Below are 18,384 nucleotides of genomic sequence, written 5' to 3'. Positions count from 1 at the left end.
AAAAACTTTGCAACTGAGAACATTGAAATTTCGCTTTAAGAAAATACACAAAATGTTCAAAAAGAAAATGTTTCAATGTAAAATGATATACAGATATGTATCCAGCTGTTCTGCCCTTTCTATAAAACATAAAATGAAAAAAAAGAATGAAAGAAAAATAATAATGAAAAAAATGGAAAAACTTTATGTTAATTTTGTGATCGTTTGACGCTAAACAAATCGCGAAATTGGGTGTATTGGGTTCAGCAGGGTTCCTTCCAGCCGTAGTAATGTGGCCGTGCTTCCTGGTGACCCTCTGGCTCTCTGATCCCACAGAGTGGACTGCGTGGGGATCCTGAAGCTACGCAACGCAGACGTCGAGGCCCGTATCGGCGTGGCCGGCTCCAAGAAGAAGAGCACCCGTGCCCGGCTGGCCTTCAGGGTCAACATCCCCCAGGCCGACGGCTCGGTTCTGACGCTACAGACGCCCTCCTCGCCCATCCTCTGCAGTGAGTAGCCCCATCGTTCTGGCTCAGCCAACCGACCGGCCAGCCGTTGTGAAACGGGCGGGGGGGGGGGGGGGTGTTATGACACAGTAGGGTTGGGCAACGGCGTCTGTCTTCATGTTGCCAGATCGTGTTTTTTGTCGGATCAGTGGTTCCCAGACTGTAGGCCTACCACTGAATGTCTTCACCTCATAGTGAAATGGTAGACAATAGGTAAATACACATGCAGTGGCAGGTAGGGCTTTGACTCCGAACTTCGTTATTCGAATAGCATTCGAATATCAAAAAATAAATCAAAATTCGAACGAATATTAGGCAGTCCTTAATATTCGAACCTGTTATGGGCAGGCCAAGAGGGAGAGACGTCGGAGAACCCGACGGTCTATTCATAATATTGTGATGACCACGGAAGAGGCAGTGAATAAAGTATTGATGGACAGCGATTTATTAGAAACCTAATAAACCGTTGGAACACGCAGGACCGGTAACCATAGCAACGCCGGTAAACAAACCTCGCGAAGCCCAACCCAGGTCTTACTAAAGGCATTTAATGGTCAAAATATTATTGATAAATATTCAAATACATTTGAATATTAATATTAATAAACAAACTTCGAAAATAATTTTTGGGCAAAGGTCAAAGCCCTACTACAAGAAGGCCCAAACAGCTGGTGATAATGTGGATGGGGCTAGCCCAGCACCATTATCTGTGGTCAGAACTATTAAACTGTAAAGAACTATGAGCATGTTGAACATTGGTTACTTCTAAGCATTCCAAGTTGGAAATATATTGGATATTAAACAGATATTTCCGGCGCCCACTCTGAAAGAATATTCATGTGGAAGTGATATAGATGATACATTTAACTACTCGTATGGAATGCATATCAAAGTTTTGGTGAACTGGCGTATTGAGAACAGAGACACATGGTGGATGTAGACTTTGAAAAGAGACAGCAACTGGTCACCCTGCTGATAAACAAGGCTCAGCAAGTGGATATAGTGCTCTACCAGGAATATCTCTAAGTGCAGAGGAGGTGGGATTCTAACATCTGAGTTCTGATAATACTTTATAGACCAAGCACACGTAGACTCCGTCTGGACCAAGTGCAGTGTCTCCTGCCCATGCATCCAATAGAAGATATCTTAAAAAAAGACTTTCACCACTCAGCAATGGGACTGCTTTGGCTGCTTGCTTATTCCAATGTCCAGGAGGGTAAACTGATACATTTTTAGATATCTATAGGCTGGAGCACTGGGTCTTACTAGTGCCTCCGGACAATTAAATTAAATTCAATACACAGTTGGATTGCCTATAACACAGCACCATGAGCTGCATTTGAATGTTTGTTGTATAAATAAATGGTTTCATATTATCATTATTCATTTTATTGCTGTTGCTTGTGATTTAGTTTGAGACAAATGACAAGTTAAAAATTTAGCATAGAGATAAAAAATGGTCTTCTGCGTGACTGTAACTATAATTGATTTGTCTGCGTGTGCAGCCCAGCCAGCTGGTGTCCCAGAGATCCTGAAGAAAAGCCTCCATAGCAGCTCTGCGACAGGAGGACAGGAAGTCTTCATCATTGGGAAGAACTTCCTCAAAGGAACCAAAGTCATTTTCCAGGAAAACATTTCAGGTACTTTAATCAGGCTGGCAAATCAAGGGGAGAACCTCTGTTTCAGAATTTCCGCATTTCTGTGTTTTTTTGGGGGGGGGGGGGGAATACAAATTTTGCGTGGATGCTCATAATCTGTGTCTCTCGCAGATGACACATCGTGGAAAGCCGAAGCTAAGATTGACATGGACCTCTTCCATCAGGTACATGCAAAGAATCGACTGTGTGCATGGTGTCAACCTCAGGAACGTGCTTCTAACTCTCCTTCTGTGCCTCAGAATCATTTGATCGTGACGGTCCCTCCGTACCACAACCTGTCCATCACCTCTCCCACCACCGTGGGGATCTTCATCATGACCAACGCCGGTCGTTCCCACGACGCCCAGACGTTCACCTACACTCCGGAGTCTGGTATGACCCTGGCGCTATCTGGTAGACATCGATGTTCGTTGTGTTACAATTGGCCCACATCGCAGTGACGTACTTCTGTTGGTTTCTTTTTTTTTTATCCCACAGTGGATAGCAAAAAGCTCCTCGCAATCAAAACAGAGGGGACTTTGAAGCCCAACGCATGTCTGTTCGAAGGACATCTCAAATCGATGACATCTGAACAGGCAGAAACTTCTGGGCAACCTCCGAAACCCCAGGAGATCACGCCGATGGAAGTCACAAGCAACCCCACTCAGACTGACGTGTTCAAGGTATTAAAGCGTTGATTCCATTCGGCACGGGTGAACTAAATGTCCGTATTCAGTATCGAGGACTGTTTATAACTCGACTGCTATTTGGGGAATTGGTTAGCCTAGCGATAGTTGTACTTGAACTACACTTGAACTATGAACATCCTTTCTGTACCGACAGCGATATATTGATGCACTTCTTATGACAAATGTACTTCACTTTGGATAAAAGCGTCTGCTCAATGCCCTAAATGTAAATGTATTTGTTACCAGCAGGCGTCCACTGAAACCCTCGTCTCAGTGCAGAAGAACCTGGAGCTCAGTTCCAGCTCCCTCCCCTCGGTGGAGTCTTTCCCCGGCCCGATGCCCCTGCAGCCGGAGGACGTGGAGCTCCCCCAGGCCCGGCCGGTGTTCTCCAGCCTGGAGCCGCTCGGCGGCATACAGAAGCAAGACGTCTCCCCCGCGCCCTCCTACCCCGTGTCGGCAGACACCACCCTCCCTCCCGTACCCCCGGAAGTGCCGCAGCAGTTTCTCCGAGACCCCCAGGAGAGCGTCTCTCCAGAGGCCCCGGCCGCCGCTCACGGGGTCGTCGTCGTGGCCCTTCCCCAGATGTCGGCGCCCTCTCCGCCCCAGCAGGTGTCCCTCTTCCCCCGGGAAGGCGTGGCCCAGCTGGAGAGGGCCGTCATGGAGCTGCAGGCGGAGGGCGGCAGCTCTCTCCAGCAGGTGTTCGAGGCGGCCGTGGCCCAGCAGCAGTTGAACTCGGTGCTGTACAGCCCAACGCCGTCGGCGGAGTCTCTGCAGCAACACGTCCAGGAGAACATGAACAGCCTCTGTCTCGGTAACACGGAGAACCCCCTCGCCACGCAACAGCACCTAGAGATACAGCAGCAGCAGCGACAGCATCAGCAGCAGCAGCAACAAATGCAGTTTCAACAGCAGCAGCAGCAGCATCAACAACAACTGCAACAACAACAACAACAACAAATGATTGGCAATCTGCAGATTCAGCAGCAGCTGCTGTTGCAGCCCCAGGACCAGTTGCAGATCATCGAGAACATGCAACAGCAGCAGCAGGTCCTCGGCAACATACAACTCCAGGAGCAGCAGCAGCAACAAAACCAAATACTGAGCAACTTACAGCAGCAGCATCAACTGCAGCAAGAGCAACAGAACCAAGCACTGGGCGGTCTACAGCATCAGCAACAGAACCAGGCTCTGAATGGTCTTCAACAGCAGCAGCAGAACCAGGCCCTGGGCAGTCTACAACCCAACCAAGCTTTGGGTGTGCTGCAACAGCACCAGGCGTTGAACAGTCTCCAGCACCAACATCAACAGACCCACTCTCTGAGCAGTCTGCAGCAGCACCATCAACAACAGAACCAGGCTCTGGGCGCCCTGCAGCAACAACAGAACCAAGCTCTGAATGTGCTGCAACAGCAGCAACAGAACCAAGCTCTGAACGCGCTGCAGCAGCAACAGCAGCAGCAACAGAACCAAGTTCTGAGCAGCATACAGCAGCAGCAACAGAACCAAGTTCTGAGCAGCATACAGCAGCAGCAACAGAAACAAGTCCTGAACATCATACAGCAGCAGCAGCAACAGAACCAAGCGTTGAGCTCCCTGCAGCAGCAGCAGAACCAGGCCCTGCAGCAGCAGCAGCTGCAGGAGCAGCAGGACCTGGAGATCTACAAGAATCAGTTCCAGCCCCAGATCCACTGCCCGCAGCCGCTGGCCTCGTCCCAGGCGCCGCAGTCGGTGTCCCTGCTGCAGCAGGCCGGCGAGCTGCTCACCATCCAGACCAGCTTCCCCCAGCCGCCGGCGGCCCACACGTCGCCCCCGCACCAGCTCTTCCAGTCCCCCGGCCCCCTCCCCGAGAGCCAGAGCCCCCAGCAGCAGGTCCAGGCCGCCCTGCTCCCCAGCGCCCTGGCCGTTCTGACGGGCGTCAGCCTCAGCCCGGAGCGGCAGTCCCCCGGCGCCACGCTCTTCCTGTCCGCCAGCCCCCAGCAGCCCCCCCAGCAGCAGACGGGCCTGGCCTTCCTGTCCTCCATGGAGACGTCTGCCAGCGAGCCGCAGTCCATCGGCCTGTTCCCCAACCCCCAGCAGCAGAGCATGCCCATGGAGCAGCAGCAGCCGCAGCAGGCGGTCCCGGGCGGCCCGCAGGGCTCCCTGTTCCAGGTCCTCCCCGGCCAGGCCGCCCCCCTCCCCCAGAGCCAGCCTCAGTCCACCGGCCTGCTGCTGTGCACCACCGACCTCAGCCCCCAGGCCATCCCCCCGGCGCTGCTCTTCAGCACCCAGAGCCCGGAAGCCCCCGCCCTGGGCGGCTTGGGGGTCCGGGTCGGGATGCCCCTGCAGCAGGACGCGGCGGAGCCCATGTCCTTCCAGGACCAGAGCTCCCTCGGCGGCGGCGGCGGCGGCGGCGGCGGCGCCCGGCGGAGGGGCCTCTACCAGGAGCAGCAGCCCATGCAGGTGGCGCCCTGCCCGGGCGCGGTCCCCGGCGACCAGACCGTGGAGCTGTTCCTGCCTCAGGCGTCCATCTCCGGCCTGCAGAGCTCCATGGACACCCGGGAGCTGAGGACGCAGGCCACGGCGTCCGGCGCCACCATCTTCGTGGTCCAGGGCGGGGTGGGGGTGGTGGGCGGCCCCGGGCAGCAGCCGGCCGATCACTTCTTCCAGTCGTCGGTGGGCGGGAATGCGCCGGCCCAGGGCCAGCCCAAGGTCTTTGTGTTCGGGATCCAGAACGGTAAGGTGATCCCTTTGGGCTGCGGCCCTTGCTGCATGTAGCCACGTCATTCCCCTTTTGATTAGGATCAGGCGAGGGCTTTATTGAAAGCAGACGTCCTTGATGTTGAAGTGGACCGATCCTTTTGAGATAGATATTGTGATAATTACGATCCAAATCAACTTGAATTGAATCGTCTTTTTGCCCCTCCAGGGCTGGTTGCGTAGCCTGAGTTGTGGTTGGTCAAAGCTCTCTTGTGTTCCCCAGACCCCTCCCAGCTGCTCAGCCCCTCCGGACCCGGCCTGGCCGCCCAGAGCCAGCCCCAGAACCTGCAGCCTCTCCTGGACGCCCCCATGGCCCAGACGGCCTCCTCCAGGCAGGCGCCCATGCACAGCGGATTAGTGGGCCCTCTGCAGACGAACCTTCAGGAACAGATGGCCAGTGCCATGCAGACAGGTACACCGTCGGCCCTGCAGTCCAGTTTACAGGCTTTGGAAACCACCTTGCCAACCCCGATGCAGACCGGCCTGGGGACGCAGCTCCAGGGGGGCCTGCAGAACACTCTGCCGGCCTCCGCCAACATGGAGAAGATCGAGGACCTTCTGGATAGCCTGCAGAAGCAGTTATGACTACTGGGATCCAATGGCCCCCGCGTGCCTGCGTGCATGTCTGGGCGGGAATGCGCAACGTGGATTCCAGTGCATAACCTCTTCAGGCCTAACAATACAGGAGATCTGGCCTTTCCCTGTCAACAGCCCTCCGAATATTTCAATCGTTCTGGAGAATTGAAACGCCCCACCCACTTTTTCCAGAAACACTCATTGTGAGGTTGTGTGAATCCCATTTTGGTGATCATTGTTATTGATTACCGTGCAAAACTATTTTTTTGTTCGGGAGTGTAATGAGGAGGTATTATCCCTCTGCGGGATCATGGGGGGGGCCAGTGATACCTACTGCCTCCACTGGTCTCACATGGGCTGTTTGTGTGTCTGTGTGTGTGTGTGTGTGTGTGTGTGTGTGTGTGTCTGTCTGTGTGTGTATCTGTGTCTGTGTCTGTGTGTGTGAGCGGTAAATCATGGGCCCCTAAAAGAGGTCAGGAAAGTTGGAATGGAAGAACGTGGGACAGGAATATTGATAAGATGGCAACCGTTGTGAGAAAGGGAACGATAAATGTCCGACAGTGGATCAGATTGCACATGCGCAGAGGAAAGATGCGTTCAATGTGTTTGTGAGCGTTAGACTGAAAGGCCATGTTTCTGGCGCCATCTAGTGTTTCGTAGTTACGTTGTTCATTGCTGGGTTAACCAAAGCTCTTTTCTTTTTGTACGGTTTAGGTTTGTTTTGTTTGTTGTCAAATAACCATTCATTTATGTGTGACTTTTATAAGAGTTGGCAACTTTTACAAAATCAATGTGAATTGAAAGAAACTTTACATTAGTGAAAATTAATATGTGTGGTTTTATAAACATTTTATCTCAAGCACTTTATAACCTCTTTTTGTCTAACCAGCTGATGTGCGTGTCCATCCACAGCTATCTATGGAACTAGATGTTTTGTACTTGGATGTGTTTGTTTAAAATAGAAAAAGTGTAACGCATTTGTCATTGAGAAAGTTAATATTTTAAACATCTTTGAGCATTTCTACATTGTCGTGTTATTATATACTTTTGTCCTGGTAAACATTGTATAGAATATTCACTGCTCAATTCTTCCATATTCAGTCATAAGTCAATGGAAAGACAGCGATGTTAACCATTCCCATGAAGAGAACTGTCATTTTTAAGAGTGTGTTATAGCGAGAGGAGGGAGCAGGCCTTTGAGCTTTAATCGCTGACCGAAAATATGAAATATCTAGATTATGATTGGGTTGCCGTTAACCGTTTACTGTACAATCGAGTTCTAGTTTTACGATGCGTTTGCTATTTAATTTGTCGGTTAGTTTTCTCTGAGGTGGTACGTTGTGCAGTTGGGTGCCATGCAGAGCTAGAGTCGGAGGGACCCATTGAACTAAACTTCTGTTACATAGGGGGTGCCATTTGATTCGGCCTATGGTGCTATGAAACTTGACAAAAAGCACTTGTGATTTGATTATTAATACTCAATTCATTATACTCATATCACTCGTACAGATGTTGGAAAGGTCAGACAGAAGCATATAGCATACCAAAGCACCTGTGTCATTGTGTTCTTTTACTCATACTTATCCAGATAGTTTCATGAAGTTTACTTATATACAGTTAAGTTATGCAGCTTGTTCATGATTCATTATTCAGTGTTGTTATCATTGTCATTATTGTACCTAGATAAAGTGTATAAGGTACTTTTGTTTTGCAGTTCATTTGGTCACCATGACCCATTTCTTTCAATTGGAGAAATTCCAAATGCATTACCCGGTTTGTTTTGCAAAGTAATGCTACTTTACTTTTCATATCAAAGCAGTCTGATTATAATGAGCCAATTTTGTTGACCTAATCAGCCACCTAGAGAAATGAGTTAATGTATGCATTTGTTTACATCTTTGTATGCACACCATTATTGTCAAACAGATGTCCATTGTGATCCATTTTGAAGTATCTTTTATAGAATTTCATACTCATGAATACAGAGTATTTTTGTACTCCAAATTTTTGTAGTTTATGCTTATAGCATAGAATATCACAAATATGTTAGCCTTAAATCAGGCATAATTAATTTTGAAATTGCAACAGTCAATCAGATTGACCTATTGAGCAAATATCTTGGAACATAATTCTATCACTGCTCATGATTGACTATACCCAGCTTTTATAACATGACCATACTTTGATTTGACTAATTTCCTGTTGTTGGGGTCATGTTATAGGAATACACAAATGGCACTTTGACTCCCATTAACTGTACAGCAGATTTCAGTGGTGAAGCTTCCAAGCATTCCATTATTTTAAGGAGGCGGGACTTAAAAACAGTCAATGATAATGCAAGAGGTGGAAGAACAACGATTCTTAAAGCCATATGACAACACAGAAAGCCAACCTGTGTCTTCAGTTTAGTGAATGTAAATTTACCTCATGCACTGGCTAAACCTCATGCTCCATTTATCGTTGGACCAATTACATTCTAGAGCCCCTACCACACACACGCACACACACAAACACACTCTCCCTACACAAATTGGTTAAAGGATGACAATAAATGTTAAATATCCAAAAGATTTAAATGTGATACATACTGCAGGGGGGCAACTGTGATGCTTTCAACATAACTGTGTGCCTTGATAACTCTTTTCCAGCACTCGTTCATCTCGTTACCTAACTGGCTTTGTCTACTTGTATTAAGGCGGCGCACTTCCTGTGCGCCGCCCAACATCCACATCAACCATTCTGTTGCTATCGTTAATCAATTTCTCCGTAAAACTCGATTGCAAAATATCTGTGATGACGAGCATCAAACTGCTGTGCAGCTCATCCATTCTAACGTTGTGTTGTTAACCTTTTTAGTTTTTCTTGCCTCTTGAGATTTGTACATTTGAAGTGAAAGGGAAGCGACCGCTGAGATTGTTACGGTGAGGATCTGACGCTCAACATTGATGTTGCTGTGAAATGATTGACTTGAAAACGAGGAGGAGCAATCGGAATAAAATAAAACATTGATTGCCAATAATAACTGCTCTTCCCCCCCCCCCCACACCCCGTTTGCTTTGTAGTTCATGTTATTTTAACAGTCAAATATAACAGTCAAATATATCGTACCCGTTCCGTGTAGTTTCAGCTTTCGTATCTAGCCTTCCGGCCCAGCAATAGGAGTAAAGGTCAACCTTAGTGTTATAAAACATCCTAATTAACATGTTATTTGCCTTTGTCTGGTCGTTTGTATACCCTTCTGTTTATATCTGTAATCTCGCTGCTACATTAAATGACTGAATACAGATTTCAACTGTCTGGTGTTTTATAATATCTGGGCTGGGGAATATTTGCAATAGGTAGGTCCTATGTGGTAGCCAGGTAGATCACTTTGTATTCAAGCAAACATATGCATATTACTGGATATATATATAAAATAGTCATTTACTTTAATGACCAAAGTACAAAGGACAGTGGAATTTGCTTTTGGTAGGCAAGCTTAGTCTCAACCATAGAGTAGGGTCCAGCTGCAGCCCCGGAGAACAACACTCTGGAGTGACAACAACCCTGGCGCGACCGGAAGTACTCTGGCGTGACGGAAGTGATTTTTTTTTTTTACTTTTTTTTACACACCGCTAAATTGGATACCAAAGATGAACCATGGAAGTAAGTGTGACTGCCAATCAGGCCCCCAGGACTGGTGCATATTTCCGGAATCCACCAGTGCTCAGAGGCCACGCCTGGTATTGCAGTCGGTTTAGTGGGCTGTGGACGGGTCCCTCAAATCACGGGGCCCGGAAGTAGATATCCTCGTTCACTCCAATACAAGTGGGGAGCAGGAATGTGTCTCCGCAAAAAATGTGTGGATATCAATCAAAAGTTCATATTTATCTTTTTACCGTGTACTAAAAAAAATTACGTTTTTTCTTTTCAAAACGCCACCTCAAGCGTTTTATTAGCCGTTATCTCGCTGGGGAAGAGGGGTGTGCAGCTGAAAGGAGTCGTAGTGAAACAAATGGCATCCGAGAGGGCCTAGTCCAGTGCTCCGTTAACGTGTCCGATTTTTGGACTGGTTCATCTGTATGGCGACACATTAGTGCCATAATTCACTAATGTGATAAAAGATGCATTCGGGCGTATTATATTATTCCACACGCGTAGATATTAACTGCGAGCGCGCAAATGTGAGGCTGTTTTGCGCGCGCTGAGGTAATTTGCGTGCGCGAGAGGCTGTTTTGCGCGCGCAGAGATCATTTGCGCGCTTGCAGTTAATATCTACGCGTGTGGAATAATATAATACGCCCGAATGCATCTTTTATCACATAAGTGAAGCCCCCACTTGGCTAACGTTAGTTCTATGCTACCCGTACTTGAAACTGCTGTTTGAGAAAATCTAACTTGCGAATGTTTCGGATGTTGACAGCTGTGCGAAGAAGAAGGGGTTCGGTGTTGACGGTGAAAGTTAGGCCGGTTTATAGCAGAGTTTCCGTTTTCGGTTATTACCGGTCAATGACCGGAAAGAAATTAGGAGGACCGACAATTCTAAATGTCCCCGGTCAGAATGACCAGTGGCGACTGGTCATTAGGGGCAAGTCGCTACTCTCACAAGAAAAAAAGAAAAGAAAATGAAAAAAAGGAAATATATAAAAAATTGAATATATAGGCTATATATTTTTATATATATATATAGTGTTACCCTTTACGTATCTTTTGATAAAAACAACAGTGTTACCCATTATATTTTATTTGACAAGGACAATTTTTTTTTTTTTCAACTATGTTTTTTTTCATGACGACCAATAAAATACGACAGTGTTACCCCTTATATTTTATTTGACAAAGACAACAGTGTTACCCCTTATGTTTTTTTTCATGACGACCAATAAAAAACAACATTGTTACCCCTTATGTTTTTATTCATGACGACCAATAAAAAAACAACAGTGTTACCCCTTATGTTTTCTTTCATGACGACCAATAAAAAACAACAGTGTTACCCCTTATGTTTTTTTTCATGACGACCAATAAAAAACAACAGTGTTACCCCTTATGTTTTTTATCACGACGACCAATAAAAAAACAACAGTGTTACCCCTTAAGTTTTTTTTCATGACAACAAATAAAAAACAACAGTGTTACCCCTTACGTTTTTTTTTCATGACGACCAAAGAAAAATGACAGTGTCACCCCTCATGTTTCATTTCATAAAAACGACAGTGTTACCCCCTATGTACTGATTGATAAATATCGACAGTGTTACCCCTTATGTTTTTTTTCATGACGACCAATAAAAAACTACAGTGTTACCCCTTGTTTTTTTTCATGACGACCAATAAAAAACAACAGTGTTACCCCTTATGTTTTTTTTCATGGCGACCAATAAAAAACAACAGTGTTACCCCTTATGTTTTTTTTCATGACGACCAATAAAAAACAACAGTGTTACCCCTTATGTTTTTTTCATGACGACCAATAAAAAACAACAGTGTTACCCCTTATGTTTTTTTTCATTTAGACCAATAAAAACAACAGCGTCACCCCTCATGTTTCATTTGATAAAAACGACAGTGTTACCCCCTATGTTTTATTCGATACATTTCGACAGTGTTACCCCTTATGGGTTTTTCATGACGACAGATAAAGAACGACAGTGTTACCCTTTACGTATCTTTTGATAAAAACAACAGTGTTACCCATTATATTTTATTTGACAAGGACAATTTTTTTTTTTTTCAACTATGTTTTTTTTCATGACGACCAATAAAAAACAACATTGTTGCCCCTTATGTTTTCTTTCATGACGACCAATAAAAAACAACAGTGTTACCCCTTATGTTTTTTTTCATGACGACCAATAAAAAACAACAGTGTTACCCCTTATGTTTTTTATCACGACGACCAATAAAAAAACAACAGTGTTACCCCTTAAGTTTTTTTTCATGACAACAAATAAAAAACAACAGTGTTACCCCTTACGTTTTTTTTTCATGACGACGAAAGAAAAACGACAGTGTCACCCCTCATGTTTCATTTCATAAAAACGACAGTGTTACCCCCTATGTACTAATTGATAAATATCGACAGTGTTACCCCTTATGTTTTTTTTCATGACGACCAATAAAAAATGACAGTGTTACCCCTTATGTTTTTTTTCATGACGACCAATAAAAAGCAACAGTGTTACCCCTTATGGTTCTTTTCATGACGACCAAAGAAAAAACGACAGTGTCACCCCACATGTTTCATTTGATAAAAACGACGATGTTACCCCCTATGTTTTAATGGATAAATATCGACAGTGTTACCCCTTATGTTTTTTTCATGACGACCGATAAAAAACGACAGTGTTACCCCTTATATTTTTTTCATGACGACCAATAAAAAACAACAGTGTTACCCCTTATGTTTTTTTTCATGGCGACCAATAAAAAACAACAGTGTTACCCCTTATGTTTTTTTTCATGACGACCAATAAAAAACAACAGTGTTACACCTTATGTTTTTTTCATGACGACCAATAAAAAACAACAGTGTCACCCCTCATGTTTCATTTGATAAAAACGAGTGTTACCCCTTATGGGTTTTTCATGACGACAGATAAAGAACGACAGTGTTACCCTTTACGTATCTTTTGATAAAAACAACAGTGTTACCCATTATATTTTATTTGACAAGGACAATTTTTTTTTTTTTCAACTATGTTTTTTTTCATGACGACCAATAAAATACGACAGTGTTACCCCTTATATTTTATTTGACAAAGACAACAGTGTTACCCCTTATGTTTTTTTTCATGACGACCAATAAAAAACAACATTGTTACCCCTTATGTTTTTATTCATGACGACCAATAAAAAAACAACAGTGTTACCCCTTATGTTTTCTTTCATGACGACCAATAAAAAACAACAGTGTTACCCCTTATGTTTTTTTTCATGACGACCAATAAATAACAACAGTGTTACCCCTTATGTTTTTTATCACGACTACCAATAAATAAACAACAGTGTTACCCCTTAAGTTTTTTTTCATGACGACCAATAAATAACAACAGTGTTACCCCTTATGTTTTTTATCACGACTACCAATAAATAAACAACAGTGTTACCCCTTAAGTTTTTTTTCATGACAACAAATAAAAAACAACAGTGTTACCCCTTACGCTTTTTTTTCATGACGACCAAAGTAAAACGACAGTGTCACCCCTCATGTTTCATTTCATAAAAACGACAGTGTTACCCCCTATGTACTGATTGATAAATATCGACAGTGTTACCCCTTATGTTTTTTTTCATGACGACCAATAAAAAATGACAGTGTTACCCCTTATGTTTTTTTTCATGACGACCAATAAAAAGCAACAGTGTTACCCCTTATGGTTCTTTTCATGACGACCAAAGAAAAAACGACAGTGTCACCCCTCATGTTTCATTTGATAAAAACGACAATGTTACCCCCTATGTTTTAATGGATAAATATCAACAGTGTTACCCCTTATGTTTTTTTCATGACGACCGATAAAAAACGACAGTGTTACCCCTTATATTTTTTTCATAACGACCAATGAAAAACAACAGTGTTACCCCTTATGTTTTTTTTCATGACGACCAATAAAAAACAACAGTGTTACCCCTTATGTTTTTTTTCATGGCGACCAATAAAAAACAACAGTGTTACCCCTTATGTTTTTTTCATGACGACCAATAATAAACAACAGTGTTACCCCTTATGTTTTTTTTCATTTAGACCAATAAAAACAACAGCGTCACCCCTCATGTTTCATTTGATAAAAACGACAGTGTTAGCCCCTATGTTTTATTCGATACATTTCGACAGTGTTACCCCTTATGGGTTTTTCATGACGACAGATAAAGAACGACAGTGTTACCCTTTACGTATCTTTTGATAAAAACAACAGTGTTACCCATTATATTTTATTTGACAAGGACAATTTTTTTTTTTTCAACTATGTTTTTTTTCATGACGACCAATAAAATACGACAGTGTTACCCCTTATATTTTATTTGACAAAGACAACAGTGTTACCCCTTATGTTTTTTTTCATGACGACCAATAAAAAACAACATTGTTACCCCTTATGTTTTTATTCATGACGACCAATAAAAAAACAACAGTGTTACCCCTTATGTTTTCTTTCATGACGACCAATAAAAAACAACAGTGTTGCCCCTTATGTTTTTTTTCATGACGACCAATAAAAAACAACAGTGTTACCCCTTAAGTTTTTTTCCATGACAACAAATAAAATCAACAGTGTTACCCCTTACGGTTTTTTTTCATGACGACCAAAGAAAAACGACAGTGTCACCCCTCATGTTTCATTTCATAAAAACGACAGTGTTACCCCCTATGTACTAATTGATAAATATCGACAGTGTTACCCCTTATGTTTTTTTTCATGACGACCAATAAAAAATGACAGTGTTACCCCTTATGTTTTTTTTCATGACGACCAATAAAAAGCAACAGTGTTACCCCTTATGGTTCTTTTCATGACGACCAAAGAAAAAACGAGTGTCACCCCTCATGTTTCATTTGATAAAAACGACAATGTTACCCCCTATGTTTTAATGGATAAATATCGACAGTGTTACCCCTTATGTTTTTTTCATGACGACCGATAAAAAAGGACAGTGTTACCCCCTATGTTTTATTTGATAAATATCGACAGTGTTACCCCTTATGTTTTATTTGATAAATATCAACAGTATTACCCCTTATGTTCATTTCATGACGGACGATAAAATACGACAGTTACCCCTCATGTTTTTTCCATGTTGACCAATAATATACGACAGTGGTACCTCTGTCGACGTTTTTGCGGGGATCCGAACCTGAGCTGTTTAGAGTGTCAACCTCCGAACTTATCAATGCACCATCAAGACACTGAATAAGGTCATCACAATGGTTATACTTGACTTTATAATTCGCATGAAATAGAAATATGTGACTTCCAACAGAGGACATTAACCGGACTTGAACCCCGGTCTCCAGGGGGTTAGCTCACAGCTCTCTCCACTACCCAATGAGATTATTACTTTAAATACGTCTGAGATTATATATGGCAGTGCAATAGACATGATAGCATTACGTTTAAAATTGAAGATTTTGTGTTTTCCTCAGAAATTGAGCCGCGGTCTCCAGTGGGTTAGGCAGAGTGCACACCACTGCACCACTGAGGCGATGAAAATACACAATAATCAATCATCAAAGAAGAGAATATACATAACATTAAAATGTATGTGGTTATTTCTATTATTTCCCTTTTGTTTTTTTTCATGACGACCAATAAAAAACGACACTGTTACCCCTTATATTTTATTTGACAAAGACAACAGTGTTACCCTTTATGTTTTTTTTCATGACGACCAATAAAAAACAACAATGTTACACCTTGTGTGTTTTTCATGACGACCAATAAAAAAACGACAGTGTTACCCCTTATGTTTTTTTCATGACGACCAATAAAAAACAACAGTGTTACCCCTTGTGTTTTTTTTCATGACGACCAATAAAAAACAAGTGTTAACACTTATGTTTTTTTTCATGACAACAAATAAAAAACAAGTGTTACCCCTTACGGTTTTTTTCATGACGACCAAAGAAAAAAGACAGTGTCACCCCTCGTGTTTCATTTCATAAAAACGACAGTGTTACCCCCTATTTACTAATTGATAAATATCGACAGTGTTACCCCTTTTTTTTTTTTTCATGACGACCAATAAAAAATGACAGTGTTACCCCTTATGTTTTTTTTCATGACGACCAAAGAAAAACGACAGTTACCCCTCATGTTTTTTCCATGTTGACCAATAAAAAACGACAGTTTTTTTATTGGTCAAAGTCGTGGTAAAAGTCGTGCCGTGGTTTATTTACTTTTCGCTAAATTCAAATATAATAATACTGCGCCCTTTTTGAAAAATGAGCTGCACTTCGTTCATGGAAGTGAGAGTTAACCAGTTCATAATAATTATTAATATATTGAGTAAAATTCATGTTAAAGCCGTGCTGTGGTTTATTTAGTGTCATCCGTAATCACCAACACGATTTAGCAAAACTGTCATGCGTTTTTTATTGTCTAACTTTTAAGGAATAAATCGTTTTTAGATGTTGAAAAATTCATACTTGTATGCATATTTTATCATTGTCAATTCTACTTTAGAAAAACATGCCAGTCCTCTGAAAATGGTGGTGCACAGTACTGCTTGAGAACTTCCACCTGGATGGGTATGTTTTTGTTTATTTAAAATATGAATATATACCTCAACCCCAATATTAACAAAATATGTATAATTCCTACAATAATTTCAGGCACGGCAGAAGGTTCCCACACTTTATGGAGGAGGCCAAACAAATGGCGGCTGGAATACTTCCCCCAGTCCTCAGACTGAAGCGAAAAAGAGAAGTGAATCACGTTTCCAGTGACAGAATACAAATAATATATTGTATAGGCTTAACATTGATTTGACTGTTTGATTCTTTTGACAGTGAGTTGGAGCTGATGGCAGTCAGCATGAAGAAACTATATCTTTAAGCTTCCGTAGATTATTTGTTAAATAAATTGTGAGGTAACTTTGGTGTGGTTATTCTTCAATGTATATTTATATCAAATTATGATGATATACTTTACAAAAAAATAAATTTGATTCTATTAGACATATTAAAACAATTACTTAATTCAAATTACTAAATTCTAATGGTCAATTACTTAATGAGTAAAGTTTATAATACACAATTCCATTAAATAATTGTCTACACCCTAAATCAGTTTATTCGTCTAAATAACGTTAAAAAAATTAAGCTAATTTTTTGGTCTAATAAGTTTAATAACGCAAAGAAAAAATCCTGAGGTATTTGTCAAAATAACGTTAAACCTTTTTTAAGCTCTAAAAATGGTTACTAACGTGTCGAAATATTGTTTTATTTCTATGTTATGTTAATTCAAGCGATAAATAAGTTTATTTGTCTATAAAAAAAATCATCGGAGGTAACTTCCGTCCAGCCACAGTACTTCCGTCCCGCCTGGGTGTTCTGTCACGCCAGGGTGTTGTTCTCCGGGGCTGCAGCTGGATACTATTGCAACAATACCTCAGACATGAGAAAAAGATCCAACAGCTTTACAGACAAACATTAACAATAATGATATAAAATGAGGCCTAAATACGGTCTTTTAGCACCATTACAGCCATCAAGGATCTTATAATTTACTCATTGTTCTATTTATTCTGCTATTTATACGGTCTGCAAATGATCCGCTTCCAAGATCAATGTCAAACTCCGGCCATTTACCGAGAGCAAGAACAGCAACTATTATCGCAAAAGCGGCCGTCAACCCATAGATCCGATACTGACGACCTGAGTCCGAGTCAAGAAACTGGAAACTGTGAAGAAACATCCCAGGAGCGCCAAACATCGAGTGGTCCTTCTTCTGGACGAACAGGTTCAGGGGGACTGCGAACACCTCACTGACCTCGGCCGGGTTGGGACGTGGAAGAAATGACCCATCTATGAATCCCACGACCGCAGTGACCAGGAGTCCTCCCTGTAGTTTTGTAAAGGTATGACGGTAAGTAAGATAAGGGGAATACGGAGACCAACCAAGCTATGAAATGCAAAATCTGAATAAAAGTACCTTGCTAACTATAGGATCGAGTAGTCTGCAGACTACCTCCACCTGATCAGGTGGTATGCCTATCTCCTCCTCGGCCTCTCTCAAGGCTGTGTGGATCTCGTCTGTATCCTGAGGGTCGCTCTTCCCTCCTGGGAAACACACCTCACCAGCATTGGTCCTCAACTGCAGCACAATTAAAATATGTCAACGACGTGAATAGATATTATTTTCCGATACAGTACGCAAGGATTCAAGTTACCTGTTCAGAACGAAGGGTCAATAACACATACAACTCTCCATTTTTTATGAACAGCGGGATCAACACTGACGCTTTGGGACGTACAGGTGGTTCTGAGGACTCGCTTCCGACTTGACCCTTCAGATTGTCAATGGCCCGTTGTTTTATGTCCATGATGAAGGTTATCGATCACAGACCGTTGACATCATAAAATGCTGAGACGGCAGAAAAATAAGACAATGGATACTGACAGGACTCGTAGATAAGCAAACTCTCCCTTCTTCTTCTCGGCAATGCGGATGTAAACCACACGTTATTGCTGCCTCTCGCAGTAGGATTGGCGAACTTCACCTTAAAAAGTTATGTAGTTATTTGCTATTTTCCAAGTTGTACACTACACACACACCTAACA

The 18,384-nt window shown here is 42.8% G+C and overlaps 2 protein-coding genes and 1 long non-coding RNA gene across 8 annotated transcripts in view; 2 read left to right on the top strand and 1 right to left on the bottom strand.

Moving 5' to 3' along the window:
• Positions 1-9,415, top strand: part of LOC132464023 (nuclear factor of activated T-cells 5-like) — a 21,021-nt gene extending 11,606 nt beyond the window's left edge. For 3 of the 4 annotated variants that reach the window (XM_060060178.1, XM_060060177.1, XM_060060180.1), the window contains 7 exons: positions 316-488; positions 1,991-2,125; positions 2,255-2,307; positions 2,383-2,515; positions 2,621-2,805; positions 3,058-5,524; positions 5,771-9,415. In XM_060060178.1, the coding sequence (XP_059916161.1) occupies positions 316-488; positions 1,991-2,125; positions 2,255-2,307; positions 2,383-2,515; positions 2,621-2,805; positions 3,058-5,524; positions 5,771-6,132 (3,508 nt within the window). In that variant the 3' untranslated portion in view covers positions 6,133-9,415. The remainder of the gene's footprint in view (positions 1-315; positions 489-1,990; positions 2,126-2,254; positions 2,308-2,382; positions 2,516-2,620; positions 2,806-3,057; positions 5,525-5,770) is intronic. The other variant, XM_060060179.1, reaches the window with a different exon arrangement.
• nudt7 (nudix (nucleoside diphosphate linked moiety X)-type motif 7) lies at positions 9,211-18,384 on the bottom strand. Of its 3 annotated transcripts, XR_009527172.1 has the most exons (4): positions 17,994-18,358; positions 17,756-17,917; positions 17,207-17,665; positions 9,211-9,606 (listed from the first exon to the last, which is right to left on the bottom strand). XR_009527172.1 is itself a non-coding variant. In XM_060060184.1 (3 exons), exons 1-3 carry the CDS (start codon positions 18,144-18,146, stop codon positions 17,321-17,323), a joined length of 576 nt encoding a protein of 191 aa, XP_059916167.1. In that variant the 5' UTR covers positions 18,147-18,384; the 3' UTR covers positions 17,029-17,320. The 3 variants fall into 3 exon arrangements, 2 of the variants coding, with proteins under 2 accessions (XP_059916167.1, XP_059916166.1); XM_060060184.1 differs by lacking the exon at positions 9,211-9,606 and having other exon boundaries at positions 17,029-17,665; positions 18,078-18,384; XM_060060183.1 differs by lacking the exon at positions 9,211-9,606 and having other exon boundaries at positions 17,029-17,665; positions 17,994-18,357.
• LOC132464029 (uncharacterized) lies at positions 15,688-16,699 on the top strand. Its single transcript, XR_009527173.1, has 2 exons — positions 15,688-16,350; positions 16,435-16,699. It is a non-coding gene; the product is annotated as an uncharacterized LOC132464029 (long non-coding RNA).

This window comes from Gadus macrocephalus, chromosome 9 (genome assembly GCF_031168955.1).
Source record: "Gadus macrocephalus chromosome 9, ASM3116895v1".
NCBI classification, from domain to species: Eukaryota; Metazoa; Chordata; class Actinopteri; order Gadiformes; family Gadidae; genus Gadus; species Gadus macrocephalus.
This window is presented reverse-complemented; position numbering and strand designations above follow the sequence as displayed.